The 27,720-nt window shown below is 58.3% G+C and overlaps 6 protein-coding genes across 6 annotated transcripts; 2 read left to right on the forward strand and 4 right to left on the reverse strand.

The window, feature by feature from the left end:
* Positions 1-2,116: 2,116 nt before the first annotated feature.
* On the forward strand, positions 2,117-5,444 carry VTJ83DRAFT_6160 (uncharacterized protein; the record flags this gene model as incomplete). Its single annotated transcript, XM_071012841.1, has 3 exons — positions 2,117-2,306; positions 2,441-5,113; positions 5,161-5,444. The coding sequence occupies 3 exons, from the start codon at positions 2,117-2,119 to the stop codon at positions 5,442-5,444; spliced, it is 3,147 nt and encodes a 1,048-aa protein (XP_070865535.1).
* Positions 5,445-5,813: 369 nt separating this feature from the next.
* On the reverse strand, positions 5,814-6,461 carry VTJ83DRAFT_6161 (uncharacterized protein; the record flags this gene model as incomplete). Its single annotated transcript, XM_071012842.1, has 1 exon — positions 5,814-6,461. The coding sequence occupies one exon, from the start codon at positions 6,459-6,461 to the stop codon at positions 5,814-5,816; it is 648 nt and encodes a 215-aa protein (XP_070865536.1).
* A 1,638-nt stretch (positions 6,462-8,099) lies between these two features.
* On the forward strand, positions 8,100-9,395 carry VTJ83DRAFT_6162 (uncharacterized protein; the record flags this gene model as incomplete). Its single annotated transcript, XM_071012843.1, has 2 exons — positions 8,100-8,461; positions 8,534-9,395. 2 exons carry the CDS (start codon positions 8,100-8,102, stop codon positions 9,393-9,395), a joined length of 1,224 nt encoding a protein of 407 aa, XP_070865537.1.
* A 7,988-nt stretch (positions 9,396-17,383) lies between these two features.
* On the reverse strand, positions 17,384-17,669 carry VTJ83DRAFT_6163 (uncharacterized protein; the record flags this gene model as incomplete). Its single annotated transcript, XM_071012844.1, has 2 exons — positions 17,384-17,454; positions 17,528-17,669. The coding sequence occupies 2 exons, from the start codon at positions 17,667-17,669 to the stop codon at positions 17,384-17,386; spliced, it is 213 nt and encodes a 70-aa protein (XP_070865538.1).
* A 6,549-nt stretch (positions 17,670-24,218) lies between these two features.
* VTJ83DRAFT_6164 (uncharacterized protein) lies at positions 24,219-25,088 on the reverse strand (the record flags this gene model as incomplete). The annotated part of the gene is made up of 3 exons (XM_071012845.1): positions 24,219-24,616; positions 24,667-24,780; positions 24,833-25,088. The coding sequence occupies 3 exons, from the start codon at positions 25,086-25,088 to the stop codon at positions 24,219-24,221; spliced, it is 768 nt and encodes a 255-aa protein (XP_070865539.1).
* Positions 25,089-25,980: 892 nt separating this feature from the next.
* Positions 25,981-27,702, reverse strand: VTJ83DRAFT_6165 (uncharacterized protein; the record flags this gene model as incomplete). The annotated part of the gene is made up of 1 exon (XM_071012846.1): positions 25,981-27,702. The coding sequence occupies one exon, from the start codon at positions 27,700-27,702 to the stop codon at positions 25,981-25,983; it is 1,722 nt and encodes a 573-aa protein (XP_070865540.1).
* Positions 27,703-27,720: the final 18 nt, after the last annotated feature.

The following is a 27,720-nucleotide window of genomic DNA, read 5'->3' on the forward strand; positions in this document are numbered from 1 at the left end:
ACGGGCTGCCGGTTGCCATCCTCTTGGATCCCGTTGCACGTCAAGTCAAGACCTGCCATTCATGGTCACGTCCAAAGCATTTCAGAAAAAGAAACACAAAAAAAGGGGGGGAAAGCGAGAGAGAGAGAAGCATGCGCAGCATGCAGTGTGGGAAAAGAGGAAAGGTTGTCAACCAGGATGTCTCCTCTGCGATGAGATGCGCCCTTTGCCATCCCATCGTAGTACGGTCCTTGGAGGGCCTTGGGGGAGAGAGGTATGGCTGACCCGAGGTGGGCGGATGCCGAGAGCCCCCGAGGAATCTTTGAGGACATATCGCGCCGATCGAATCGTTTTGCCATGCTCGACATACTGACGAACCCTTTGCGAACAGCCGGCCAAATAGACAGATGGACAGGCGGGCACTGTAGCATGGCGACATGATGCTGAAATGCCGTGTTCGACCGCTACCACGGAAGGGCACCCGGCATCGCGAATCAACAGGGTTGGGGAGAGAGAGCCTGGCGTCTGCCGGAGCGCCTCAAGCTTTGAGGCTTGTCTGGGTGCGGCACCCCAACGGCAAGGCGGCCTGCGTGGTCTCAGGCTCATCGACCAGCTCAGTATAGTAAGCCCAGAGAGAGCCCAGGAGGGCCCAGCAGTCAGTGACGTAGGTGGTGCGGATGGAAAAACAACGAAATCGAGGGAAGGCGGGGGGAGAATACCTTCAGAGCCCCTTGGACCTCTCCCGACCTGAAAGTCCCGCCCTTGTTTCACAAGTCCAACAGCCGGATCTAGCCGACCTCATGCTTCCATCGGCGACCCGCAACCCCCCCCCCCCCCTGAGCACCGGCCTCGAGTTTCCCCTCCAGAGAGGCCGGGTTTCGTCACCATCTTGGCATCAAGTGACAAGAAAGACATCCAAAGGCCACGATTCACCCGCCGGAGGCATGATGCGAGCCACAACGGTTGCTATGTTGTTGTTCCACCACCTACAACCGGGGAACAACAAAACACTTGGTTTCTGGATACAAGTAAGACGGTCGCCTCAGCTTCGACAGGGAATAGGTAGCCAGGAACGCTATGCGCCATGAACAACATCGATGTGAACTGTCGACAATCTGTCATCCAGACTGGCCCAGCTCCAGCGGGTCAGCGGGTCAGCGGGTGTTTGAGCGAAATCCAACGTCATGCCACTTGGAAGGTCGGATGTGCTGGCTCCTCTGCTGCTGTCCCATGGCGTTCTGATGATGCTGGCAAAAAAGACAATGGACGCGACCCGATGGACGTGGGACGGCAAGGCAGCTGGACCCCGCCCTAAGCCGGATGAGGAAAAAGGCCATGCCCAGCCAACCGCCTGGCGGCGCCTGACGGGCGGTGGATCCCGTAACGATACGCAGTACCTGACATCGTTACGAGAGCTGCCCCCCCTGGACACCGCACTTCAAGGCTCCGGGTCGTTGCCGAGCGAAAGCTGACAACCTGGAACCTGGAAGTTCATGACCCTCCCGTCTCGGGGCCAGCATCGACTTGGCAAAGGGCCCTGGTCCATGGTCTGCAGTGTGCAGTGTGGCTTGCAGGGTTCGGTGCGTTGTGTTGCCTCTTGGATTTCCAAGTCGACCACCTGCCATGTCGTTTGACACCGTCAGCAGCAAGGACAACACGAGGCGCATCACCGCCATGCAATCTTCAGGCCTCCATCGCCTTGTCCCGTCCCATCCATGACCACGCGACGCCGTCCGGCCCGAACCTGCCTGTGCTCTCTCGTTGACATACCCAGTACGTTACGCCCCGAAGCATCGCCCGCCCCTCGGCCCGAGCGGACGTCAGGTACCAGAAGCGGTCCTCTCCGCGTTGGTTGCAGCGCTGGACGGGACGCGACCGACAGACCTGCGCCACGGAGCTGCATCACGGCCGACCATCCCCGGCCCCTAAGCGACGATTCGACCTTGCTTTTTGCCACACCCTGCCCTCGCGCTCGCGCTGCGCTGCGCTGCTGATTCATCCTGCTGCGTCCTGCCCGCCCGCCGTCCGTCCGCTCCGACCACACCCACCCTCCATCCTGCTTCTGGACATCGCAACACCGGCCCGGGCCCTGAGAGGAGAGCGTCCTTTGCCCGCCGAACCCTAGGCCGTTCGAGCGATGGCTGCTTTCAACCCGCAGCCTGACGAAGGCTACTCGGAAGATCCATTGACCGCTCCCTCAGCCGTGGTCCCCTTCACCCTGAAACGCGACGACGCCATCATCGCCTTGGGCTCCTCTCGATTCCGCGACGACTTCCCGCCATGGTTGGTGCAGCACATCTCCGGCTTGCCGATATCCCGAAAGACTGGTAAGCCGTTTACTTTTTTTTTTTTTTTTTTTTACCTCCCTCCCCGTCCCTTCTTAGCCCTGGCCGCGTCGCGTCCTGTTGCTGCCAGCTAGCTGCTCACTCGTCCCCCCCGCTCCCTCCCCTCCCCCACCTAGAACTGGCCATGGCCATCCTGAACGCCCTCCCGACGTCCAACGTCTCGCAGATTTACAACGGCCTCCGCCTCCGCCTGCACATCGACTTTGTGCGCTACCTGCCTCCCGAGGTCTGCCTCAAGATCCTCGAGTATCTAGACCCCGTGTCGCTCATCAACGTCGCCCGATGCTGCCGCGCGTGGCACAGCCTCGCCCTCGATAGGCAACTCTGGGAGAAGCTCTACTATCTGGAAGGATGGAGGGCCATGGCCAGCGAGATCGCCCAGGCCGAACGCGAAATGAACACGTCTTCGTCCACCCCCGTGCTTCGGCGCGCCTCTTCCGAGGACGACGGGCATACCCACAAGAGGCGCGCCATCTCGGTCTCGCCGAGGGCGGATGCCGACGAGGACACCACCATGCTGGACGCCGTGCCGTGTCCCAGCCGCCACCAGCCGGCCGACACCAGCCTCCCAGGCGGCAGCATCTTCGGAGGACCCGTCGTGGCCTCCCCGCCGTCGAGCCTCGGGCCTCCGAGCGCGACGTCGAGATCCGACGCGAGCGGCACGCGGCCGGACAAGGGAAAGGGGAAGGCGATGGCCTCGCCGGAGCCGGCGGATCCGCCCTACGCGAAGACGCCATTCCTCCAAACCGTCCTGGATCCGCCGCGGATCCCCCGGTCGAGCCTGTGGGTATGGGACGCGTCGTCGTCTCGGCATCGCCTCAACTGGAAGTACCTCTACACGATGCGGCGGCGGCTCGAGGAGAACTGGGAACGCGGCAAGTACACCAACTTTCAGTTCCCCCACCCGGCCTATCCCGAAGAGGGCCACGGCGAATGCGTCTACACCCTGCAGTTCAATGCGCGCTATCTCGTGAGCGGCAGCAGAGACCGGACGCTGAAGGTGTGGGACATGGCGACCCGGCGGTGCCTGCGTACCCTGGCCAAGCACAAAGGGTCCGTCCTGTGCCTGCAGTTCGATTCGGATCCCGACGAGGATATCATCGTGTCGGGCAGCTCCGACTCGGATGTGGTCATCTGGAAGTTCTCGACCGGCAAGCCGCTCCAGACGCTCAAGCACGCGCACCGCGAGTCGGTGCTCAACGTGCGCTTTGACAAGCGCATCCTCGTGACGTGCTCCAAAGACAAGACCATCAAGGTCTTCAACCGCAAGCCGCTCCGGCACGGCGACCTCGGGTATCGGGAGGTGGATCCGGTAGGGACCAGCGTCAACTACGGCTACAGCTTACCCATGGCCCCCGACGATTACCCCGTCATACCGGCTTGGACCATCATTGGCAACCTCGAGGGCCACAGCGCCGCCGTCAACGCCGTGCAGATCCACGAGCGCGAGGTGGTGTCGGCGAGCGGAGACCGGCACATCAAGGTCTGGGACTGGCCGACGCAGGTCTGCGTCCGAACCATCGTCGGCCACAACAAGGGCATCGCGTGCGTGCAATACGACGGCCGGCGCATCGTCAGCGGGAGCAGCGACAATGAAGTCAAGGTGTTTGATCGCCAGACGGGGCTCGAGGTGGCCAACCTGCGCGCGCACTCCAACCTGGTGCGAACCATTCAAGCCGGCTTTGGCGACTTGCCGTACAGCGCCGAGGACGACCTCGCCGAGGCGAGGAAGGTCGACGAGGAGTACTTCAAGGCGCTCGAGGCGGGCCTCCTCGAAGAGCAAGACCGCCGGAAGACGGGGCGGCGGCCGGGCAACGCCGGATCTCGGCGGCCCGAGGACATTTGCGCCTTCGGAGCCAAGCTGCCGCCCGGCGGCGGAGGTGGAAAGTATGGGCGAATCGTTAGCGGCAGCTACGACGGCAGCATCATCATCTGGCGGAGAGACAAGGAGGGGGTCTGGAAGGATCAGCATCACTTCCGACAGGAGGCGGCGGCCCTCGCAGCGCTCCAGCAGCTCCGGAACCAACAACAGCAACAACAGCAGCAACAACATCAGCAGCAGCAGCAGCAGCAGCAACAGCAGCAACAGCAGCAACAGCAGCAGCCTTTCGTGCCGTTGCACCCGGCGGTCCACAACCTTGGCGGCCGAGAAGCCCTCCGGGCGATGAGGGCCCCAGGAGCAGGTACCTCGACAACGGCGCCGCCAGACACCGCAATGGCACCGACGGCGGCCGCGGCCGGCACGAGCCCGCGGCCGCTAGCACCGAGCGGCTCTGTACCAGGGCCGAACCTGCCGCCGCTCCGCAGCATGCTCTCCATGGAGCTGGCTCCCTCGGAAACCGCCAGCTCGCCGCAGTTCCTGCAGCTGCGCCAGATCATGGACGCCGCCGTCGAGAACGGACCGCGCGCTCTGGCCCAGGCCATCGCGGCGCACCCGGCCATCCTCACCCACCGATCCTATGTCGAGGCGGCCATCGACCGCCAGCAAAACCCCCTCATCAGGAGCCAGCTGCGGCAGGCGTACTCGAGCGCCCTCACGCGGGCGCAGTTTGAGCAAGCTCTGCACCGGCGCGAGGTGATGCGCAATCAAGAAGCGGCCGCGACGTCGGCATCCTCGGCGCCGCCGTCGCACATGCCGGCAGCGGCACCGGGGGCGGCACCGGGGGCGGCACCGGGGGCAGCGGCGGCGGCACGTCAGGCACACGTGCACGTCCCCGGAACGCCCGGCCTGCATCAGATCCCGCCTCCTGCTCCCATCCCGGCCATGGCCACCCCTGCGACGCCGGCAGGTGCCACGCCTAGCGTTCCCAGCGTCGGCGGCAGCCAGCCGTCGCAGGCACCCGCGCCGCCAGCCGGGCACGCAGCCGGGATGCCCCCGCCCCCGCCCCCGCCCCCGCCCCCGCCCATGGCCATGGCCGCCCGCACCACCCACACATCGCGCAGGCGCCGGTCCCCTTTGAGGTGCACGACTCGGCCAACCCGCCGCGCGTGTTCAAGCTGCAATACGACGCGCGGCGCATCATCTGCTGCAGCCAGCGCAGCGTCATCGTCGGATGGGACTTTTGCAATGGGGATCCGGAGCTGGAGGAGGCGGGTCGGTTTTTCGGGCATGTGGATTAAAGAAGGGAAAAAAGGGTCCCGGGAGGAGGAGGAGGAGGAGGAGGAGGAGGAGGCGGTGGGAGTTGGGGGGTGCGATGTTTGGGAGGCGTAGGTGGTTGGAGGTACCAGGCACACACATATCGCGGGGCATGCATGACATGAAACGGTGAAGGGGATTATTACATCATGTAATGGTTAGAACCTAAGGAATCCTACCTAGCACACCAAAAAGAAAAACCCCGCCAGACCCCAAAAGCAACACAAAGACGCGTGATTGCGCCGAGGAGGATGATGCCTGTCTGCCCCGGCGAGGTCGTTTCTTGCTTGGGCTCCCGCGTTTCTCGTGGTTAGCCGAACCCGACCTGGCGCGTCCAATGTCCACGGGGCCTATTACCCCGCCGCCTCCTTGACCTTGCCCGTCGTCGCCGGCGGCTCGTCGACGAACTCGGGCACCTCGTCCTGCAGGAAGCTCGGCAGGGCGCCCTCCATGCCCGCCATCTCCCTCTCCAGCTCCACCTCCTGCCCCAGCGCCTCGAGCTCGGCGTCCAGCTCCGCCTCGTCCACGTCCTCGGGTATGTCGTAGCTCCTCGCCAGCGTCTCCTGGATCTCGTTGCCCACGTCGAGCAGCTCGGCCATCTCGTCCTGCAGCCGCTCGATCTTGTCCAGGTCCACCTTGCCGTACTCCTTGCGCAGGGCCTTGTTGGTGCTCCGCAGCGCGTCCACCGTCGCCATGGTGTTTTTGAGGTTGTCCTGCATGGTCTGCGCCTGCTCCATGTTCCACACCTGCGACTGCAGCTGGTCGCGCTGCGCCTCGTACTGCTTGCGCCGCTGCAGCACCTTGAGCGCCTTTTGCTTGATGGCCGTCTTGCCGGGCCCCTCGCGCATCTTGGACAGCTTGGCCTGGTAGCCTTGGAGCTCGGCGTTGATGGACGCGAGCTTGACGTCGATGGCGGAGATGCGGGCGTCGATGTTGGCGATGGCCGAGTTGAGCGTGGGCTTGGGCGGCTTGGGGCCGCCGGTGCCGAAGAGGCGGTTCATGGCGGTCCGTCGTTTTGTTTGTCGTCGTCGTTGCTGTTGGCAAGAGACGTTGAGATGGGGTTGGTGGTGGTGGTGGTGGTGGTGGTGGTGGTGGTCGCTGGGGCGGGTCGCAAGGAGAACGGCTGTTTGTTGGAGGAGGATTGTTGAATAACTACGCGTCGGGGGTTCGATATCGATGGGCGATGGTGGACCGTGATGGGCTGCCTGGCTGGCGCAACGCCTTGTCCCTGTCCGGGTCTACATACCTTGAGGCATGGATGGTACGGTAATGGTGATCGGTTTGGACGAGAGGCGGGGCACTTGGATGTTTCGGCGGGTCCAGTGGGTTTCACACGAGAGCCCGAGCTCAGGAGCGTAACGTTACCTTACAGCCCCACCCCCGCCCTTTGTACTGTACGCAGCCCAAAGGCGGTCGGTAAATACGGTACGTCGCTCCACTCTTGACCTGAAGCGCTCAGGTCCGGACGGTAATTACGTGGACGGACGTGCCTGGTGTGCTTCCCTACAGTGTATAGTAGTTATTATATTGAAACATCGCGATGGCAGCCAACATAGTTTCGTTATCAAGCACAAGGTACCTGGCGAACCAACCACAAAAGCCATCGTAGGCCCTTCCTCATACCAACTCCCAACTACCATCAGCAGAAACATCCCTTGATCCCTATTCTTTTCTTCGTCCTAGGCGCTGGCTTTTGGAGAGGCGCTGGGCCAGCGTGTGTCTCAATCCCCCTGCGGTTGCTGTTGTTGGTCCACATGTCCAACACCGTGGGAGTTCAAGGGCGCAGCGCCAACGATTCTGAAATCTTTTCAAAACGCCCTCCCAGGCGCCAGGTGACCCGCATGTTGAAATCAGCGTCTTCTATTTCACCGCGGCATCTCGGCGATCAAGCCACAGACAGACCTTGCAGCATCAGGGTCCTGAACCAGCCGAGGCTAACCAAACCAACCCTTCGTTCCCGTCGTTGAGTGAACATCTGTTGTGGAAGACAGACCTCGTGCCAGGGCTGGTCGTTCTGGTGAGAGCTCGGGCTTGGGGGTTTCCTGTGTGCCCAGCGCAGCGTTCCGGCTTCTTCGACGAGCGCTGGGCCCTCGGGATCCGCCGTGCGGCGCAGGCGCAGGCAGCTGGCGGCAAAGCTCCCGCCAGGAAGCTCACGCTTCCCTCAGGATGTCCATGGGCGCCACAGCGTGTTTCACGTTGCGGTCGGAATGAGTCCGTGCCTGACCCGTCAGCCAGTCTCTTAGGGGACCCCGAGGAGTACCTTGCCGTAGTACCTTGCCGTCGTAGTAGGTTCCCTCGAGAGACAACGCCGCCGTCCAGGAACCAAGGTTTGGCGTTGACCCGCGAGGCACCAACCAACTTCATGAAACAACGCCGCGCCGCAGCGATAAGAGGCCCTGATGGCGGCCATGGCAGAAGCAACCGAAGCAACGGTGCCTTGGCGATCAAGGAAATAAAACCCACAGGCTCATCAACCTGCCGCCGCCATGGACCTGTCGCTGCTGCCCCAGAGACACGGATCCTTTGACGGCTGGACAGCTCGGCGTCACCAACGAGCGTAGCAGGGCATCGCAAGTCGCAGCGGAAAGGTCATCGTATGCCACCACCACCGCGGTCCAGACAGCCAGGAACAGCCTAGGATGCCGCCCAGTAACCGGCCGCTGAGCCTCCCATCCATTCCAGACATTGCCTTTGAGGAGTATGACGGCAAGACGCACCTCCTACCGGAACTAGGTGAGGTCGTCAGCGCTGCGACGGGCGCGTCCGGCACGACGCTCGAGGATGACGACGCCGCAGCCGCCGGTGCTGCCGTCGACAACGGCCATTCCCCGCCCTCTCGCTCCCACAGTTCCCAAACTCACCGCTCAGTCCGCCGCCGCCGCATGGCGGCCCTCCGCCGCGCGCCCTCCGTCAGCAGCACCAACACTCTGTTGACGTACACGCCGACGCTTCACTGCTTTTCGCACCCCGGACATGACCCTGCGTGTGATGTCCCGCCAGTGTACGCACGCCCCCTTGAGCGAGGTTGGAGAGAGCCTGTTCTCCGAACCCAACGCTGACCTTGAATGGCTAGGCAACTCGTCGCTTCGCAGACGCCCGTGTTGGAGAGCTGGACCATCGTCTATCACCACGCGCGCCCGCGCACAACGCGTCAGCTACGCCTTTGCGGCGTGACCTTGTGGCGCCAGATCGAGCGCGATGACGGCTCCGTCCTGTCGGTCCTGCCCAATCCGCACTTCTCGCAGCCCGAGCTGGCTGCCACCATCGCCATGCATCAAGCCTCCGTGGCCGCCCACGCCGCCCGCCTCCGAGGGGGAAGTTCCACCCACAAGCGCCGCAGGCTCTTGTGCAAGGCGCCCGTCACCGATCCGACGAAGCAGCCGCCGCCGCATCAGCTCCAGCACAGGCAGAGCTTTGTAGGCGGCTCCGTGGCCGCCATCCCGGCCGGCTCAGACTGGGCCGTGTACGCGGCCGACCTGGAGGCGCGGCTCCGGGCATTGGACTGGGCCGTGCAGGACGAGATCTACGAGCTGCTGAACGACCGCTTGCAGAGCAGCAGCACCGCGTTCCGCCGGCGCGAGTGGCGCGTGGTCGCCATGTCACAAATCCCGGGAGGGGAACTCACCGATGCGCCTACCGGGTTTGGATACGGCAACAACGGCGGCGGCAAGGACGGCGAGAGGCTCAGGAAATGGTTCGCAAGCTGGCGGTGGCGCGAGACGGCCCCGGAGAAGCTGGCGTGCGGCCCGGCGGAGATGCCGGTGACCGAGTACCGCCTGATTTTGCGCGGGTCCGAAACGAGGGTGGACGACCAGGGCTGGCCTCACTATAACCGATACAGTCGGCCGTGGCGCGCTGCTGACGACAAGGAAACGGGCGACTTGAGGCGGTGGCCGACCACGATCGGACGAAGAGACAAGTATGTAGACTTTTGAGCTAGCAAACGGGCGGGGCGTTGGTCTTGAAAACGGCTAGGTTATAGTGACATGGTAATTCCATAGGGGAACGGCCGTCGGGGCGCATGGGTGGCGTTTGGTTCTTGTTCACCGGGGCACATCATGAGACTCGCATTCCAAACAACATGATAAAACTGGCCCGAGTTCTCACCTGCTGCAACATATCAAGTGCGTGCTTCGGGATCTTTTGGTTTACAGGTGGCAGAAGATTCAACGTTTGATTTACGCGAAGCTATAATGACCCTCGTCAACCGGGTCGTTGGCACCGGCAGTTCAGGGGTCAGCCCTGGATGGACGGCTCTCCTCCCGTCTACACGGAGATAGCCCACTTTCTGGACAAAGACCATCATAAAGCAGATGACAGACACGTCTGGCTTTGCACTATTTCACGCTCTTCTACCAGCCCCTCGCTCGAATGACGCCGGTCGCGCAAACGTGCGGCCCGGAGATGGAGACATGTCTCGGGCCGCGGGATCAGGCGTCAGCTGCGTACCTTGATGCTGAAGGCTACCAACGGTGTGGCATTTGGGTTCGACTGGGAAGAAAAGTACCGAGCATCGCGGTGGTTGTGTGCTGCAAGCTCGTCAAGACGCCGCCGCCCGTGATACGGGTCGGCATCAAAAGCTGGAAAAAGGCCAGCAGGAAGGGCAAATCACGCCTGGCTACGTGGAGGCCTCCTGTACAACAGGGGCGTGCAACTACAGCGGGATGGACAGTGGTCGCGGAGACGTCCGTGGGCCACTAGCGTCGTGTGCGCATGAAGATGTCGGCGTGACTCGCGCATTGGAGGGATGTACAAGAGAAATCCCCGACATTACGGATGCCAGGACTGAGACAATGATACCTAACTACCGCCGGCACGGGACCAAGACAGCAAAGCTACCACCCGACACCTGCTGTGAGCACGAACGGGACAGCGTCCCCACAGCCACCTAGGTACCTACCAGGTAGAACCATACTTGCCTAATTATATATTGCGTTTGCATCGCCAAGACGTTTGAATAGACTTGAGGCCGGTCATCATTCACCCTGTGTCTCCCCATCCATCTCACTCAGGCCCTTCGGCCCATCGACCCCGCTCAGCTGCACCATCGACGGCTGGTCCAACCCTCTGCGTTTCAGCCTAGGGAAGGGGTGGTGCTACGGCGGGGGACACGGCTGGGCCGGTGTGCCCCTCCAACGGGCTGCGGGTTGCATGGTTGAGGAGAAATGTGTGGAAAGCATGCTCGTGCGGCCGAGGTGCCCGAGGGGATGGGCGAGTATGCATTCGCTGCCAACCCCTTTCCCAGAGGCCGTTGAGAGAGCAGTTGTACTAGCTTTCCTGTGCGGCGGCTGGACCCTGAGACAGGAGCCAGCGCCGTAATGCTAGTCAACGTCACTCCCTATGGAGATGCTACAGTGCTGAGAACGTTTGACGAACGGGAGCGCGCCGTATACGCAGGCCTGGTCCCTATGTTCTAATTGACCAGGCACCTACCTATATGCACCATCCAATAGTATAAGTCCGGGATTGCGCGCAAAGAGAACCAACCACTAAAACTAGAACCTCGTTCGGGTCTTGGTGTCAGCCTAGTGATGTTGCGCAACTTGCACCTCACCAGCTCGCGTTTGTCATTCCTGCTACCGCACTAGTAAGCGTTGTTGCAGAGCTACCTGAGGTTTCCCTAGAAGCTCCCGATGCGGTGCAACGTAACTCCATTGGTAAGAACATTTCGTCTGGGCCATATGACCTGCCCGGGAAGAGGATCCTGTATTACAATGTAAGCCTTGCCACGGCCTGTCCCTTCTTAAGCCCGTCACCTGCGTCCCGTACCGAAGCCGGGCCGCGTTTTCCGACCTGCTTAGGTCCGCGGCATGCCGGCACCTCGGCGTCTGCGGAGCATGATTATCGCCGTGAGAACAATTTGAAGATGCCCTGTTGAGAGGTACACGACTGGATAGCACCTCTAGCTGGGGGTGCGGGGATCATAACCCCTGAATTAACGAGTGGTAACGGTGGTTCGGTGACTTTCGGTATGTCATTCAGCTCCAACACGCGACTGCACATGATGAACTAACCTTGTTACCCCCCTAGGGAGATTGTTGCCGTGGAGCTACAATCGCCAGCGAGGTCATCTTTCTGTCAGGTCACGGTGCATGCTTCGTGCAACGTTATGGCGCTGCGGGCGGAAATTCAAGTCTCTGATTCTTACTTTCCGCATCCCAACCATTGGATGGGAGGGCCCGAGTTCTTCTAAGCAGACGGGTTCTTCCGGGCCGGCTGGCGGACCGGTGAGAAATACGATCGTGTCTTATGCTGTCATATGTGATACCAGGCTTTGGCCCAGATCTTACCAGGTCTTCGTCGGTCAACGGTTTTCCCATGTGGTGGGATCCTCCCTCCACTTCCGCATTTGGAAGAACCATAGACAAGCTGAGCCGCGTGATCAGCACACCTAGGTAGGTACTTCTCCGTACACCAAACCATGCCGTGACGTCTGACGATAAGCTTGTGTGGACAGGCTGGCCCTGTGCTGCCAGTTTGAAAGACACGCAGCCCTGCGTTCAGAGCTAATCAACGGACCGTTCGATGCTTTCTACCTTCCTTACCCCTCCCTCCGTTTCGTGTCGATGTTCGATAGTTCCGGAGTCCCCTCTGTTCCAGACGCATCGTTGCTGTCAAACTGGGGAACCCCGGGGTCCCCAAACGAGACTTAACGCATAACCTGCTATACTTCGGTGGGCCGGCAGTCTGGGTGAGTACGACATCAGCCAGAGAACCAGGGGGGCCATCGAGGTCACAACACGGGCCGGAGTGGCGGATGGATGTAACCGCTAACCCTTGGTCCAGAAACAAGGGTAGGAACAGAGGCCCCGCGCATTGCCTGGACGCACAGAATCCTGTCATAGTTGGGAAGCCCGACGCGACCTTGTAGATGCACACCGTGGATGTATGTACTTTGGACGCTTGTGCAGAGAACAACCGAACTATCCTTCGGGCCCATGAGAATGTCATTGGCAGCCGCATTGATGTCTGATGTCTGAACGCATCCCAGCATCCCATAGTAACAATCAACATCGCGACAAGAGCTCTTGGCAAGAATGACTACATCGAGGGCTGCCGTGAAGCTCCCTGCGGATGGGCGTGGCTTGAGTCATCTCGGCCAAAGGGGAGTAGGTGATGGAACTGCCCTCCATGGTCAGCATGCTGACGCCCGTGAGGTTTGCACGACTATTGTCACCTCTTCCGCCGCCAACAAGACAGCCATAGCACTCTGGGAAACACCAAGCCGCACCTATAGTATAGCAGTTGTCTGAGAGTGAGCCAGGGACGGAAGGTTCCAGGATCTGCAAATGCACATGCATATGCATGCTCGCATTCGCAAGCACTGTACAACCAGGGCAGGGACGGCGGTATGCATGCGAACCGTTGGTAGAGACATGCCGGGGCCGAAGGGCTGCCGAGATTGCTGCCCCTGCCCAATGGGATTGGACGTGCCGAAAAATGCGGTCGCTCTCAGCCAGTTCAGCATTGTCCCATACGAAGTATTACCATGACCAGACATCTGATACACAACGGAAGAAATTGAGTCGGACCAAACCTCCGGGAGAGCCGGGGGGGGGGGGGGGGGGGGTGAGATAGTTGGCGCGCTCGAGAACTTTCCGCCCACGGGCAGCAAGGTTTGGCACGCCCATCTCACGGCTAGGCCACCGAGCCGAACGAGGCACGCTAAGGTTGGTGGTTATTGATAGCATGCCGTTCTCCTGACGCCACACCAAAGTTGAAGGAACCTGTTCACCGGCTGATTATGTCGTCGTTGCCCTATCGTCTAACGTTAGAAGCGCACGTGTGATGGTGAGCGGGCGCTTTGGGACGAAGGTGAGGGGTTCAAACAGTTCCGGATCATGCTCATGCTGAGCCAGGCCAGTTCCTATCGCGTCATCACCGACCAGGTGGGGGGCACCATCCCACGTCCAAGGAGTGGAGGTTTGCCCGAGGTGCCAGAAAATCAAGCCACCTTCCAACGCCGAAACACCCAAAGCTCGACTCCGTTAACCTTTGTGAAACACGCCAGCTTCGATCTGCGCAAGCATGCCAAACCCGCATCAAACCCTCGAACCATGAGCCTAACTGGTGTGCTGACGGGTATCGGCATCAGGCGAGGGCGAATCAAGATCGGCTCCGTCAGTAAGCCGGGCCGGGACGACTGCCGTTTTTCACGTCTCATCACTATCCCGTCACACGCCGAAAAGGAAAAGCGCGACGGCATCTGACGGCGGGCGATCCGAAGTCTGCGCTGCAGAGAAACATTGTTCCCCACGCTGATGCACCCTGCAGCCAAGCGAGAGGCGGCTCGAAGCCCACGAGCCATTAATTAATGGAGGGGTCGCTCGAGACACCCTTGCTCTCCTCCTCGAACGATTGACACATCCAACCGTTCTATCCTGTCGAGAAGGAGCTCAAGGCAGCAAAGCTTGAAGAAAGCCGCGCTGAACTCGCCCTTGGGAGGCCAAATCTCGGGAGGGAATGCTGCTCACGGTAATCATGATGGATGCACACCGCCTTCAACCGCTGAAACCACCACCCAGCCAAGTGGACGTCCCTCGGTCATGTCTACAACAGGTGGGAGGGTTGACTTGGCGCGACCGAATGGCCTCGAAAAGCGACGACCTAAGCTCCGCAGCCTCAAGACGACTTTGGTTTTCCCCGACTGGGCAATCCTCTCGGACCGCGGGCAGGGTTGGCTTTGCAGCAGCCCTGCGGCTAACGCATTGCTGCCTTGTTTCTACTACGTAGGCCCTTGACGCAGGCAGCCCTCCAACATACTGTGGTAGACAAAGCGACAGCTCCGTCAAAGCTGCGGAAACAACGCCCCGCTTGCATGTCATAGGTATCGAGGTGGACGGTTGCAGCTATCATGACAAGCGCTTCGATATCCTCAAGGATTGCCAGCTGTCAAGGCTCGGAAATGCCCTCTGTCCCACCCCAAACCAGCGCCTCCCGCGACATTCTCGGCTCCAGGTCTGGAGTTTTCCTGCGGCCGGCAGTTGCCGTTGGGCCACATCGAGCGCGATGTGGCCATTCGCGGTAGGAGATTGGGAGGGTAGGCGGTTGTGCATGGCCTTGACGTGGATCGAGGACAACCCTTCAAGGGAGAGGCTCGTTTGCCGGACACGCAGCCTTGTGCGCGTCAGACTTGCGATGATGGTGTTTACGGTGTGTGCCCATGCGCCATGTACAATGCTTGATATTCTTTTTTGGTGCAGGGTGCCAGCCCGTGGTTTGATAACACGCATGCCGACAAGGGCAACGCACGGGGCCATGTGCTTGCCACGGAGCTGCTGTGCTTCGGCCAGAGTGCGCGAACCAACAGCGGCTCATTGGTCATTGGTCCATCATCCGTACAGTGCCTCGGGCTTCAACAGCCGCCCCAGGTGGCCGCTCCGCATTGCACTTTTTTTCCCGGAGAAAAGATAACGCGCGTTGCGCTGCGAGACGTCGCCCAATGGGCGCTGGATTCTGGCCGATGCTGTGTGCTTGTCGGTGTGCGAGACCGTGGCGGGACTCGATTCGACAGAAACATTCACCACTAACACGCCAAACTGCCGCTACCCCTATGGAGCCCGATTGATAATCTTGCGCCCAGCAAGGTTCCGTGTGATATCAAACCAGAACGGCATTGGCACTGGTCGTATGTTTGTTTGCCTCTGCAGCTTGAGGCGTTGAAAGTTCCCACAAAGGGCCCAACGAGGTGGAAGTCGGCGAAAACCGTATGCATAATACCGAGTGTCGACTGGCCGGGACTTCATATCACTGTGTACGCCGCGCCACGACCCGTGTAGAGTCTGGCCTCTTACCGCCTTGCCGTTCCTCCGCAATTGTCCAGTCATACACAATACACGGGAAAGAATCATATAATTAACCCTGCCCTTCTGTAAATATCTTTTAGCCGATGTGTTGGTGTTTTGCGAGTACCGCAAAGACGACCCCTAAGCCAGCCAGTGCGGTCCGGATTCCCTACACCACAGGGCTTGCATTGGCTGTTATTTCTTTGGTAGCATCACAAGGTGCCGATTTGGGCAATGCTGTGCTCATCACACAGCTCTTGGCTGGGCCAGAACGAATGCCGCGGCAAGAAATGGGTCGCGGTGAGCGATTGCGAGGTGAGAGAGACCAGACCAACGGGGGATAGAAGCAGGAAGTGAAGGCAAACAAAAAGGGTTGATGGGGTGCAGGACTGGGGAAGATGGTTTGTAGGTGGAGGCGAGACAAGGTCTGAACGGGCGTGCTCTGCCCGTGAACTTCGTATACCTCGAATTGAACAGGCATGGCTCATGTTCATCCTGTTCGGCGGGCCAAACAAGTGTGCGTAGCAAACTCCCGGCTAGACTCCATGGCTACATCCATGATGAGATCCCACGTTGTCGCTTCGTAGGGTGTACAAAGGCGTCATCGATTGAACTTCCAAACCCAATATCTTTTCACCCCAACCACCCCATGTTTGGGGATCCATCTCTAATACCTGCTGCTGCAGCCCAGCCTAGAACGCCCAGGATGACTAAACCGGCGTCTACGTTGACCCTCCAGTTTACAGCACACACACACTGTCGCGCGTGAACAGCCGTTGACCACCCAGGGTCTCGATCGGGCATCATCCCGGCTCTGCGCAACTTTTGGGCACCGGGCCGGGAGCGGGGTGGTGCAAGGTCGCCGGGCGGAGCCAGCTCTGCTAGCTTCGCTTCTCCAAAAAAGCGAACGGTTCGATCGGCGAATTGATGGAGCACTATTACTATACACAGTACACAGCACCGCAGCAGAGAGGCCTCTGGCTGTTGAAGAGGCAAAAGGCCGAGCAGCCGACAGGCGGAAGGGCCGGGAAGGAGAAGTACCATGCTGCCAATGCCGCGGCGACAGGTCATCGTCCGCGGAGGGGAGATGCAAAGAAGTTCGTCATTTACTGTCTAGATATGTGACAGTGTTAGGGTGTTTACTAGGTTTTCTGTTACTCACCATGGACCCGCGCACGATCAAGCTCGTAGGTGATACCGATCTACCGCGCCGACAACCAGCTTGGTTGATTTCGTTGACGGGCAATGTCCCTGTCTTCCGCCCCACCACACCGACAGCACTCCAATATGTCGGCTGTACGTCACGGATTGCGAAAAACAACCCAACAGGGAAAAAAAATCATTGGCAAAGACAAGTCTTTATTGTTGTGGACCTGCTGACTCAACGACTCCGAAACGCTGTCCCAAAACGGTATATTCCAAACAATAATGTCCTGCCAGCCAACCTAACCAAACCCAGAAGCCCTATAGTATCTTATGCGTATCCCGTATCCTTGTCCGCTCTAACTTGCAACTCCAAAACCAAAGCCAAGTCCCAAACGTCCGTGGTATCCAAAACAACAACAAAAAAAAAAAAAAAAAAAAAAAGAGAAAGCCTTCCAAGCGAAAATCATAGACCATATCCCTCTAAGATCCCAATGTATGCCCAATCCAAACAAAACAGGCCAGTTCCATGGGGTGTGTATGTACGGCCTGCATGGGCGGCCTTGGAGAAACGGGACCGGCTTCCCGTAACACTGTATCGTACATTGCAGAGATATGTACCCACCAATTAGGTGGCAGGAGATCGATGCGTGGAGCGGGAGGGCGCGAGCATGTCGCGTCGTGGGCGGCATCGGAATCGGTGGGTTGTAGACGTTAAGGTAGCAGATTGCAGGTGCGGTCGTCCTGGCTAGCCCGACGCCGACCTTCGTCGTTATCATCATCGCGGGGCGGCATGATCGGATAATGCACCCTCGTGGGTCTGCGCGTCTGAATGGGCGTGCGCGCGGGTCCGCCCCGATGGGTTTCGATGCGTCGGCTCCGAGCGTTGTCCACCCGTCTCTTTCATCGTCGGCATTCTTGCGGCGGACGCGGCGTGCGTAGCGCGCACGCGTCCTTTTCCTCCTCGGTATGCTGACATCGCGCCGTCAGACCGTTTAGTAGGTGGTTTGCTTGGGGCGCTTGATAAGGTGCTCCCAGGGCGGGTACTCCTTAGGCTTGCACTCGCCTATTTGTCTCCCATGTTAGCTTGCCGTCTGTTGTGGCTCGGGGAACAACCTCGGCGCGGCGTGAGGACATACCACAAAGGTCATCGGCGCGATATTCGAAATGGGTAACGTTGGGCTGGCACCGCTTGTGGGTCACGGCGTACTCCTGGCACCACTTGGAGGCGATCCAGCGAAAGTGGCCGCAAGAGTATTCGCGCTGCGTGTAGTCGCACATGTTGACGAAAGGAGCGGGGATGGGCGTAGAAGATGGCGTGGGAGCAAAGTGTGAGCGTCAGGGTAGATGGAGGGAATGGCCGGAAGAGGCGTCCCGCCGGAGTGTTGCGATCTTGCGAGCTCGTGAATGTAAAGGACCACGGGGACGATCTGCTGGATGGGCAGACCGGGTGGCAAGGCGACGGAAGGGAGCCGGTTGGATTCTATGTTTCTTGATCGAGGTGTATATGTGTAAGCTGGAGTCGAGAGGAGTCGAGGATGACCCAGCTACCGGGAGGGTGAGTGACGTTCATTTAAGTCCCGGCATCGCGGGCAGTCCGGATGATGGCCTAGAGCGTGGATGGGCCTCTGCCTCCGAACCCTGGGGCGCCCATGCTGCGGTCTCATGCAGCCCCCCTGGTCTGGAGTCGTTGCAGGGGTTGGGAATCCATGTAAGCCCGAAAGGGGGGGTGTGCATGCAGCAGACAAGAGCAGGGGGGTGTGCGAGATGACGCCGGGCCGAGTGCTGAATGGGGGTGCGTGCGGGAGAAAGAAAAAAGCAAGCAACCGAGCAAACAGGGATTGTGGAAGCACCTACCTGCTCGAGTGTCCAGAACGTGGATGGGAGAGTCTCAGGGCCAAGACAGAGATGCCGGGCAGGTTGGTCAAATGTTCGATTGCTCCATCAAACCGGACCTGCGCAAAAGAAAACCAATGCCAGAAAAAACCTCGCGGGAAGCCACCGCTTGGTCACATCACGACACCTAAGACGCAGTTGACAACCTTTGGCCATTGAGTCGATTGCCAGTGAAGCTGGAGAGTAAGCTACACAGTACATATGTACCGGTAATTAACGGTATCTTGACCAATACGGTCTTCTTGTTTGTGCCTCTGTAGCGTACACAGCAAGTACTGTGTATGCGTGGACCGTTTTGGCTGCGCTAGTTACGGTGTCGGCTGGCAAGTCCGCGGAGATGGCCAAGAGGATAGGTATTGGGCTTAACTTGATTGGAGGCTGGCACCAGCCCCAAAAGGAAAGGTCCTGGTGCTTGACAAGCGCTTTAGCGGAATCCCAGAAGATGAAGGCTTAATAGGTACGAATACAATTGATGAAGTCAAACAAGCGCCATGGCCCCCCGTGGTGATGGCCACGCCGAACAAATGATGGAAGATGTTTTTGCATATGCGTGCCGTCAAAACATGGTGTCGAGTTGCTGGATCGGTGGTGTAGTGATCGCAAGACTGCGGAAAAGGCATCCATCTGACCCAGGTGACCTGGACGAGAGTACGGTATACGCAGTACAATACCTACCTCGGGTACCTACACGTACTGCGTAAGTACACTACTGCGTAGTGCCCGGAGGTAGTGCACGGCAAAAAAAAACAACGGACGTACGGGCCAAACGGTGGAGTTCCGAGCGTCCAAGGTGGATGGACGGGACTCGTAACCAGTTGCCGGTCTCGGCGGAATCCGATGGGCAAGCCATCCATGTGGATAATCGGGCCCAATCAACCCCCATCATCGGAGGCTTGTTGCTGGCTTTCGGGCACCATTCCTCCGCGGTTTTGACAGGTTTTTGACATGGCAGAGAACCACAGGAATGCTGGTACCGGATTTCCATCTGTTCATCCCGCGCCGTCGTGAGAATGTTGGCCCCATCGTTACCCAGCATGCATGCAGTACGTATCTAGTACTAGGGTACAGGGCAGTACACACGCGATACCCTCGTGGTGTTGGACTCTGGTCGAGGCCTGCCAGGCTCGACGGTGATCACGCCGACCCCAGATGCAGCACGGCAGCACGTGGTGCGATGCCTGGACGGGCTCTGACCTGGGCCCCTGGGCCCCTGGGCCCCTGAGCGCACAGCGAGGGCCAGTCGCACCATGGCTTGTGCCCCTGGGAATTGCACTGCACGAGGGCGCTGCTGTGCTGATCGCTTTCCAGGACTGTCGGTGAGCGGCAAGGCAATGTGCGGGAGATCGCGGGAGATTGTGGGAGGTTGTGGGAGAACATGCTCCCGTTACGTTGTGGTTTTCAGGAAGCTGGTGAAGGATGCTCCGTCGGTCCGGCCTGGCTCTCCCCACGTTCCATGGCCCGCCGTCATCCCTGGATCGCTCCACTCGGTCCACGGATGCTCGGCGCGCTGCGAGGTGTTCGACCCAAACCCAGGAGCAGTTTGAGAACCCACCCCGTCCGTGCACACAATCTGTCCCTGGCCCTGACCAAAGCAGAGAAACAGATTCTATAGTAGATTCGGGGCTGCAAAACCGTTGATGCCACCACTCCGGACCCGCACCGGTGAACGGAAGGGTTGCATTGCCCAGATGGAAACCGCGGGCCACAGAAACTCAAATGAGCTGCGATGAGCCTTGGCACCCGCGCAGGGCGGCCTGAATGTCCGGCTCTCACATGCATGGCCATTTCCAGCGGAGGTATCAGCCGTGCCATGATCGCCCGATGGTTGTCGGCTGGGCCTCTCTCACACACTCTCTCTTTTTCTCTCTCGCACACACACACACACACACACACACACATCGAAAATGCCGACTGTCCTGCGTGCCCGGTGGTCCAGAGCACCGCGTGGCAAACTTCAAGAACCTCCATCTCTCCTCCTCCCTTCTTGGACCTTCCGTCCTGCACACGTGTACAATGCTACATCCAGCAGTTGCATCCGGCGTGCGGCTCTTGACGTAGTACTGTATGCCCCGGCAAAAGATTTTTCGCCCGTTGAATCCACACGGAACGGAAAGCAGGACCGAAGAGGAATGCGACATCTTGCGGCTCACGCAGAAGCGAACATCAGAATGCGCCCTCAGAGTTTGGGCTGCTTCCCTTTTTGGGCTTATCCGGCGGACACCCTGATCTGTTTGGGAATTACCTTCTCCCCCACACAAGCACGTGCAACGGGAAATTGGCTCTGTCAATGGCTTTGGCGAGCCAGGGTTGATGTTGCCCCTGGGGGACATTGCAGAGCCCCACCTTTCGAAGCCTTTTCGAAGCTTCCAAAACCGGCTCGCTGCGGATCCGCACCCATGTCAACGCCTAGTGCGCCTTCTTCATCTGCCTCGAACAGGAGACATCGACCCATGAGGCCGGCTCCAGACCTTCGTGGCCTGGTCGCTGCCGCATTGATCTTCCTCCTGACACCGAAGCTATGCCAGGGACGGAGCACCGCACCACAGCATGTACCTTCCTGTTACACGGCAGGTGAAGGTGACAACATCCTTGACCTCGGTGAGCGACGGAGCTCCCGATCATCAACACGGGTGAGCACCAGGATCAGAATCTCCACCAGGGCTCTTGATCTAGCGTACGTGTACTTCGGACATGCCTGCGGTCTTGGGAAAAAGAACCCCATCAACCGTTCAACTTCCCCATGTGCACGTGCGGTTAGTGGCCGTCGGAGACCTCCGGCCGTAAGGAACACCGCCTGCGAGATTCACGTGCTGTTTTGCTAGCAGTCCTTCCTTCTCCCACGCCATGTCAACACAGCAGCCGAGCGACATGACTCCCGAATGTACTTGTACATACCGTAACTCCTTGTCTCGTTGCCCAGTTGGACGCGGCCGCCAAGGAGCCGAAGCAGCGACCGCTGGCCTCGGCATCTCTTCGATCCGTGGCCTCGGGCCTCGCTTCGCGGTCCCGGCTATGTGCGTAGTCCTCGGTTGCCCGTGGTGCTGGTACATAGCACAACCCCGTCCTTCTTCACGGCTGCCGAACGCTTTCTCATCAGCGGTGTCAGCAAGGCACACCAACTTTTCTGCTCCCATGCCAGCAACTTTCCTCGCTAACTTTGACGCGGTGGCCATGATGTAGGGGTCGGCGTCGTTCAAGGTTGTCTAAAGTCTTCGCGCCCCTTCTTACACAAACTAGCCCATTTGTAACCTCTCGTGGCTGACGCCAACCCAGGGGTTGGCCAATCGCGACTGGGAGCCGCCGTGCCTGAGCCCCCGAAACCCTGTAGCGCTGGCGCGCCCTGGCAGCGGCAGCCAGCCCCATCCTTTGTTTTGCTCGACGGCAATCGGTGGCGTCGCTCGGGGAAGGAAAGCCGGCCAGATACTCTGCAAGATCGCTTGGGTTGCCAGGTCGTCGAGACCAAGGTGTCATCCCCGATCTTCTTGACACCCGAGGAAAGTCGCGTCAAGACTGGCTGAGATGACTCAACTGCATGAAAAGTAAACGATGACAACACTTTGGATACACCCGACATTGTCCGCGAGGATTGCAACCGAGAGTTGCACCCAGGATTATTAGTATCAACATCAAGCCTATGAACCTGTCACGCCGACTGAGGTTTTACCGATGGCTAAGCCGACCTGCCACCACCCATCTAACCAAGTCGGTGGGTGTTTTGTGCCACGCGAGCCATAGTTAACACTTAGAGACGACATCTGAGGATGAAGACGACCAGAGTCCTTGAGTTGATGGACCACAGGAGGGGGGGGGGGGGGGGGCGGGGGTTCTTTCTCCAACCTCATGCGGAACGGGGCTCTTGCTGTCGGATGTCTCACTCAGCCTCAAACTAGATTTGCCCGCATACCTGGAACCCGGGGAAAGCTGGACGACCTGGCAACCATCGTCCAGCTCTTGTGTTCTCATGGGTGTCTACCAAGATGCGTCGGCTTCGTCCCCTTGAATGCAGTGCGGCGCAGATCGACGATGCGAGCGAGTCTCGACGAATCAGCGAGAGAGCATATAATTGGCACAGGATTTACCACGCGTAGTGTATGTACGCAGTATGTAGTGGAAACGCCTCAACTACACAAGCCGACGCGGGAAATGAACCCGAAACCCGCGGGGCCAGAAGCCTCGCGGCTGGGACTGGTCCCTCCTTAGCGGCTGCTGGTGCGGTTCATCTTTGCCCTTTTCGTCTCAACGTGCATGGCGCCGACCCAGTACTTCTATCGGGGCGCCCGATCGCGTGGCTCCCCTGTTCTGGGGAGTGTTGCTCGCGCTTTTATTCTTTCTTTTTTGTTGCTTTTTCTCCCCACTTCGGGCCGTCAACACTAACTACTGCGTATTCATGCAGACCGTCAGTCAGGGACCAAACATCGAGCTTGTTGACTCCAGAAAGCGGGACTCATCCGTCGGTCGCAGGCCATGTTCGACCTAGAAGTAACATTGTCTAGTTTGTCTGGACCTATCTTTCTGCGCTAGCTATGGGCCGCGATGGCTGAAGCATCTTGTCGCTTTTGGCGATAGAAACGCGGGACCTCCGGTCCCTGTTCCTCGTCTTGCTTCTTTCGATGGACTTCTTGCATGTTACTTCCGCTGCCCTTCCACTCTGTTATATCGATTACATCGATAGCTAAGCGACAAGTAACGTAAATTTCAACTGCATGTGTCACTTTGAAGACTCTAGAAGCAAGGCTGACCCGGAAAAGTCCAGGCACTGTCATCAAGCTTCTAACTGATAAAAGAAAGGAAGATAACCTTAAGGATCCTTTCGACCCTAGCGAGCATATTGATAATAATATATGCACACTACTGAAGCAATCCATTTCTGTCTGTTTTCAGTTCATCAATGCATTGTCATCCAGACTCCATGACGAAGGGGATGCAGTGTCTTCCTCGGAAATGATCCTACATCTAAGGAATTTTTGTGGTGTAAAAGGCCTGTCTGTCGGTGTCTAATCTAGCATGTTCCACATCATCTAAAGCTTACAAGCCCTGGGGTTGGGATGTGCTCAGGCAGGAACCAAGCTCTACGCCGGTGTTTATGGAGTCCGGGGATCGTCGTGCTGGCTGTGTGCTATCTGTGCAAGGGCCATCTCGTTGGCAGGTATCACAATCAGAAACATCACATTTGGCCTTATGCTGGCCTCACGCTCGTTGGCGTCCAACACCTTGTTTGCGGACCTCACTATTTGACGTATATACGAATCTTGCTCCACCTACTACGTAGTGTAGACAACAAATAGAAATACCTGTGCCCCCCGCCGGTTCTCTGCTCTTGTTCCTTTGTTTTCCTTTTCCTGTTTCTTTTTTATCTTGCTGTTTTTTTTTTTGGTTACCTGGAAGCTTTCGTGGTGCGCTGCTGACCGTCTTGTCGCTCAACTCCTGAACGTCGACAGGTGTCCCGCGTTTCGCGGCATGGACAACGCCGGGTTAGTTTCTCATCTGATGATGGTATCGTGCGGCCGTCCTTCCAAGGCAGGCGGTAACACTGCTGACATATGAAGAAGTCCAAAGCCGACATTGAATTGGTGTGTTACTGAGAGCCGGGGACCGTCTGCCTCACCAATAGGAAGTATCCTGGAATCCGCAGACCACTGGGCCTTGCCATTCGAGCATAAGAACGGCGAACGGGCATCGCACTTGAGCAACTGATAATTCACGTCTGCTTACTAAACGATATTGGACATCGATGGATGTCATTATCCTACCTAACAAACTCTCCGGATGCCGTAGTTAGTTGGGTTCATTGAGTCGAGGAATTTTTCTTTGAGACGCATGGAGAAGATCGCCGACTTACCAAGTAATGCACTACACCAAGCAGCCGGTATACCGTTGTTGCGTATCTATGGGATCACTGGAACTATATTATACAGTACATCCTGTAGTCAAACACTATAGAATGGTCTCTCCTGGCATCAACCCGCTGTTCCACTTCATAGCTGAGTGAGCATTAGCCCACTTCAAGAGTTCATCATAATCCACACATTCATGCACGCTTCCCTCCCCCGGCCCCTCGGTCGTCGCTCCTTCGAGAGTGACATCTGCGTTGCAGGTGATGCCGTGGATCAAGTACGTTATGCAGTGGCCAAGATGGAAGGCCACATCATCTGTGAGCTTTTCTCCGGAATATCCCTTGAAGAGATGCTCCGAAAGATAGCTTAAGCAGTGAAGCTCATGAAAGACGGTCATCATGTAGCCAGGGCCAGTGGTGTGACGATCGATTGAGACGTCATAAGGCTCTGGAAGATCATACCGTTCCCGGTGATCGACCAGGACGTACCCTCGACTGTCTAATGGATGTCAGTAAACGGCATGCAGACACAGGCTGGCTAGTACTTACCCGAACTCAACTCGACCCAGTTGCTAAGAGTACGATACAGGAGTGTTTGGTTAAACCACATCTCCTTGTTTGCAAGCCGATCATCCGGCTTGAAGGTGTACAGTTTGCGAGGAACTGTTCTTGTAAGCCATGTCACTCTGCTGCTGAATGGACTGGGCCGACTCACATTGCGGCACTGGCGTCCGAAGTATGCGATCTCGTGTAACAACAAACGGTTTGAAGACAATGAGATACGCGATTGTGGCGGCCATGCCGACCTCCATGAGCAGCCTCAGCCACCAAACCAGTCCTCGCTTCACATGGGATCTGTCCCTGTGATGCCTGCTGCAGGTCTCAGTCTCGGCATTGGCGTCGTCCGTCGACCTGGGCTTTGGCAGGAACTCCTGCTCCTCTTCGTCGGTTACATGGTTGGTGGAGCCCATATCTGTCGTCTTCGAGATGGCCTACTCGGTGCTTTCGAGTCCCCGCGAATTGCTCGACACCGAGGCCAGTGTACTATCCCCGATGCTGACAGGAGAGTCGTTTGATTCAGTCTTGAGATGTCCGCGGTCGCAAGTTGACCCGTCGGGCGTGTTCTGTTGTCACTACAAAGCACAAGGTTATGATCATGTGTTGAGAGTTGCATTTACTTTAGCCGGCGGGCGTCGGGTTTGAGGAAAGGATGCCACATCCCCCTCCTCGGCAGCGGCGTTCCGCATCCAAATCAGGCAAGGGGCATTAAACATCCAACTATCCGCACAAGTAAAATGACGGCCCTGTAGTTTCATGCTTTAAACCCGGCTCCTCACATGAGTGTGACCCGTAACTACCGGAAATCCATCGTCTGGCCTGACGAATCGACGGTCTTGGCGCGCCCTGCACATCGATCATCGGCTGCGCTGACATCGTGTGAAGAGAAACAAAAGAAAGAGATGGCAAAGCGAAAGCAGGCTGTGACAGAACACCCCAGCGAGTCGTTGCGGAAAAGTACGATTATGTACCTGATTTGTGGTGGGTTTCAGCGTCGTTTTTGAAAGTCTCGGATTAACGTCTATTAACTCAAGACCAGCGCACAAATAAGAAAACAAAACGGGTGAAAACACCACAAGCCTTTGAGCCTACGTGCCCCGGGTCGGGAAGGGAAGGAAAAACGCCTTAGCGAACATCCATGGATATGAAAGCACCGTTACTTCGGGGAAAGAATATAACTCCAGCTTTTACGCTACGCTCCACCACCCGATCCGACCACATTCGATGTATTCCGCAACATGCCTGCCGGGTATGGCACAGCCGGATGCGAAAAAGCAAGAAAGAGAAAAGTCATCGCATACGATGTTACTCTTTCTCCTTGAGTCCAAAGTCACTGTCCAGGTTTCTTCTAAGCTTGACATGCCGTTCAAGAAACGTAACGATGAGGCCCAGAACGGCAAAGGCAAGGAACACAATCCACACCAAGCGGAAAGTCAGGAGGAAGACACGTATGATCTGCCCCCTGGTGATGGGGTCAAACTTGGAAATGAAGGAAGAGGAGGCGTGCTCGTATGCCTGTCCATTACTCAGCTGGTCCCTGGCTGCGGCGTCCTGGATCGAATGAAGTGCGGCCGAAAACTGGGCGTTGAAAACCGTGTTGGGAATGGCAACACCCAGCAGGGAGCCCAAACCTCTGAGGAACGCCCAGGATCCGGTGGCTGCCGCATTCTCCTTGTCTGTGAGCTCGACCAGGACCGTTGGCAAGGTCGTTGAGACGATGATGCCCGATCCGACGCCGACACTGAAGGAAAACAAGATCCAAGGCCAGGTAGATTCCACGGCCTCGGAGAAGACGCAAGGGACAAGACCGACAGCCATCAGGCCGAATCCGCCAAGGTGCATCAACTTGTACTTCCCGAATTTTGCGAGCAACGGCCCCCCTATAGCAGCCAAGATCACGATGGTGAGGCTGCATGGGAGAATCAGGAGCCCAGACTTTGATGGCGAGGCACCCAGGATAGCCTGGAAAAACGGCGGCAGGTAGAACTGAAAGCCGTACGTGATGAAGCCATGAACCGCAGTGACAGCCATGGCGGCGATGGATGTCCGGTTGGAGAAGACGCGAGGCGGCATGATGGGGTGGGCACAACGTCGAGAACGCTCCCAAAACGCGAATGCCACCACCCCTGAGAAACCACCCGCCAGGGAGCCCACAATGGCAGGATGCGACCAGGGATGGACGGTGCCCGCAAGCGTCAGGGCACAGAGGATCAAGATGACGGCGGTGGTGAGGAGGACCAAGCCAAAATAATCCACCTGGCCAATCTGTTCCGCCACGGAGCGGCCTTTCCACGACTGGCCACTCTGAAGCCGTAGCCAGAACCACATCAAGACCAGGGAGATGATGCAGACGGGCAGGTTGATACCAAAGCACCACCTCCAGTTTGACTGGGCAAAGACGCCTCCCAGCACCGGCCCGACTGTCGTTCCGACGGCGTAAACCGCGGCCTTGATCGCCACATAGTGTCCTCTCTTCCTGAGGGGGATGATGTCGCATAGGATTAGCTCGGCAAAGAGATCAATCCCCCCCGAACCAACCCCCTGCACCACGCGTCCAACTATCAGGACGGCACAGTTGTTGGCGTAGCCGGCGATGCCGCTTCCCACTCCAAATATCACCACGGCAATCATCATGAGGTATCGCCGGCCCCAGATGTCGGCGAGCTGGCCGAAGAGCGGTTGGAAAACAATGGAGGCCAGGAGAAACGCCGTTGCCACCCATGATGAGTTCGGGCCGAGCCGGAGCGCACGGGATATAGTGGGGAGAGCGGTACTGACGACGCTGCCTTCGAATGCTGATAGGAGGATGGGGATGCAAATGGCGATGAAGCACCTCCAGAAGCCGATTCCCCTGGCCCACTCTTCGCCTTGGTCCTTCTCGCATGTCGTCCCCTCGGAGCAGGGTAGCGTCGTCTCTGACAAGGTCGAAGAGAGGGGCGTTCCATCCTTGGCTAGCTCCCGAGTCGGCTCCACCGGATGTGGGCGAACCGGGGTCTGATTCCATGGTCGTTCCGGTGCACCGACCATTTTGACTGTAATCAATGG

The sequence above is a fragment of the Remersonia thermophila genome, chromosome 5 (genome assembly GCF_042764415.1).
Source record: "Remersonia thermophila strain ATCC 22073 chromosome 5, whole genome shotgun sequence".
NCBI classification, from domain to species: Eukaryota; Fungi; Ascomycota; class Sordariomycetes; order Sordariales; family Chaetomiaceae; genus Remersonia; species Remersonia thermophila.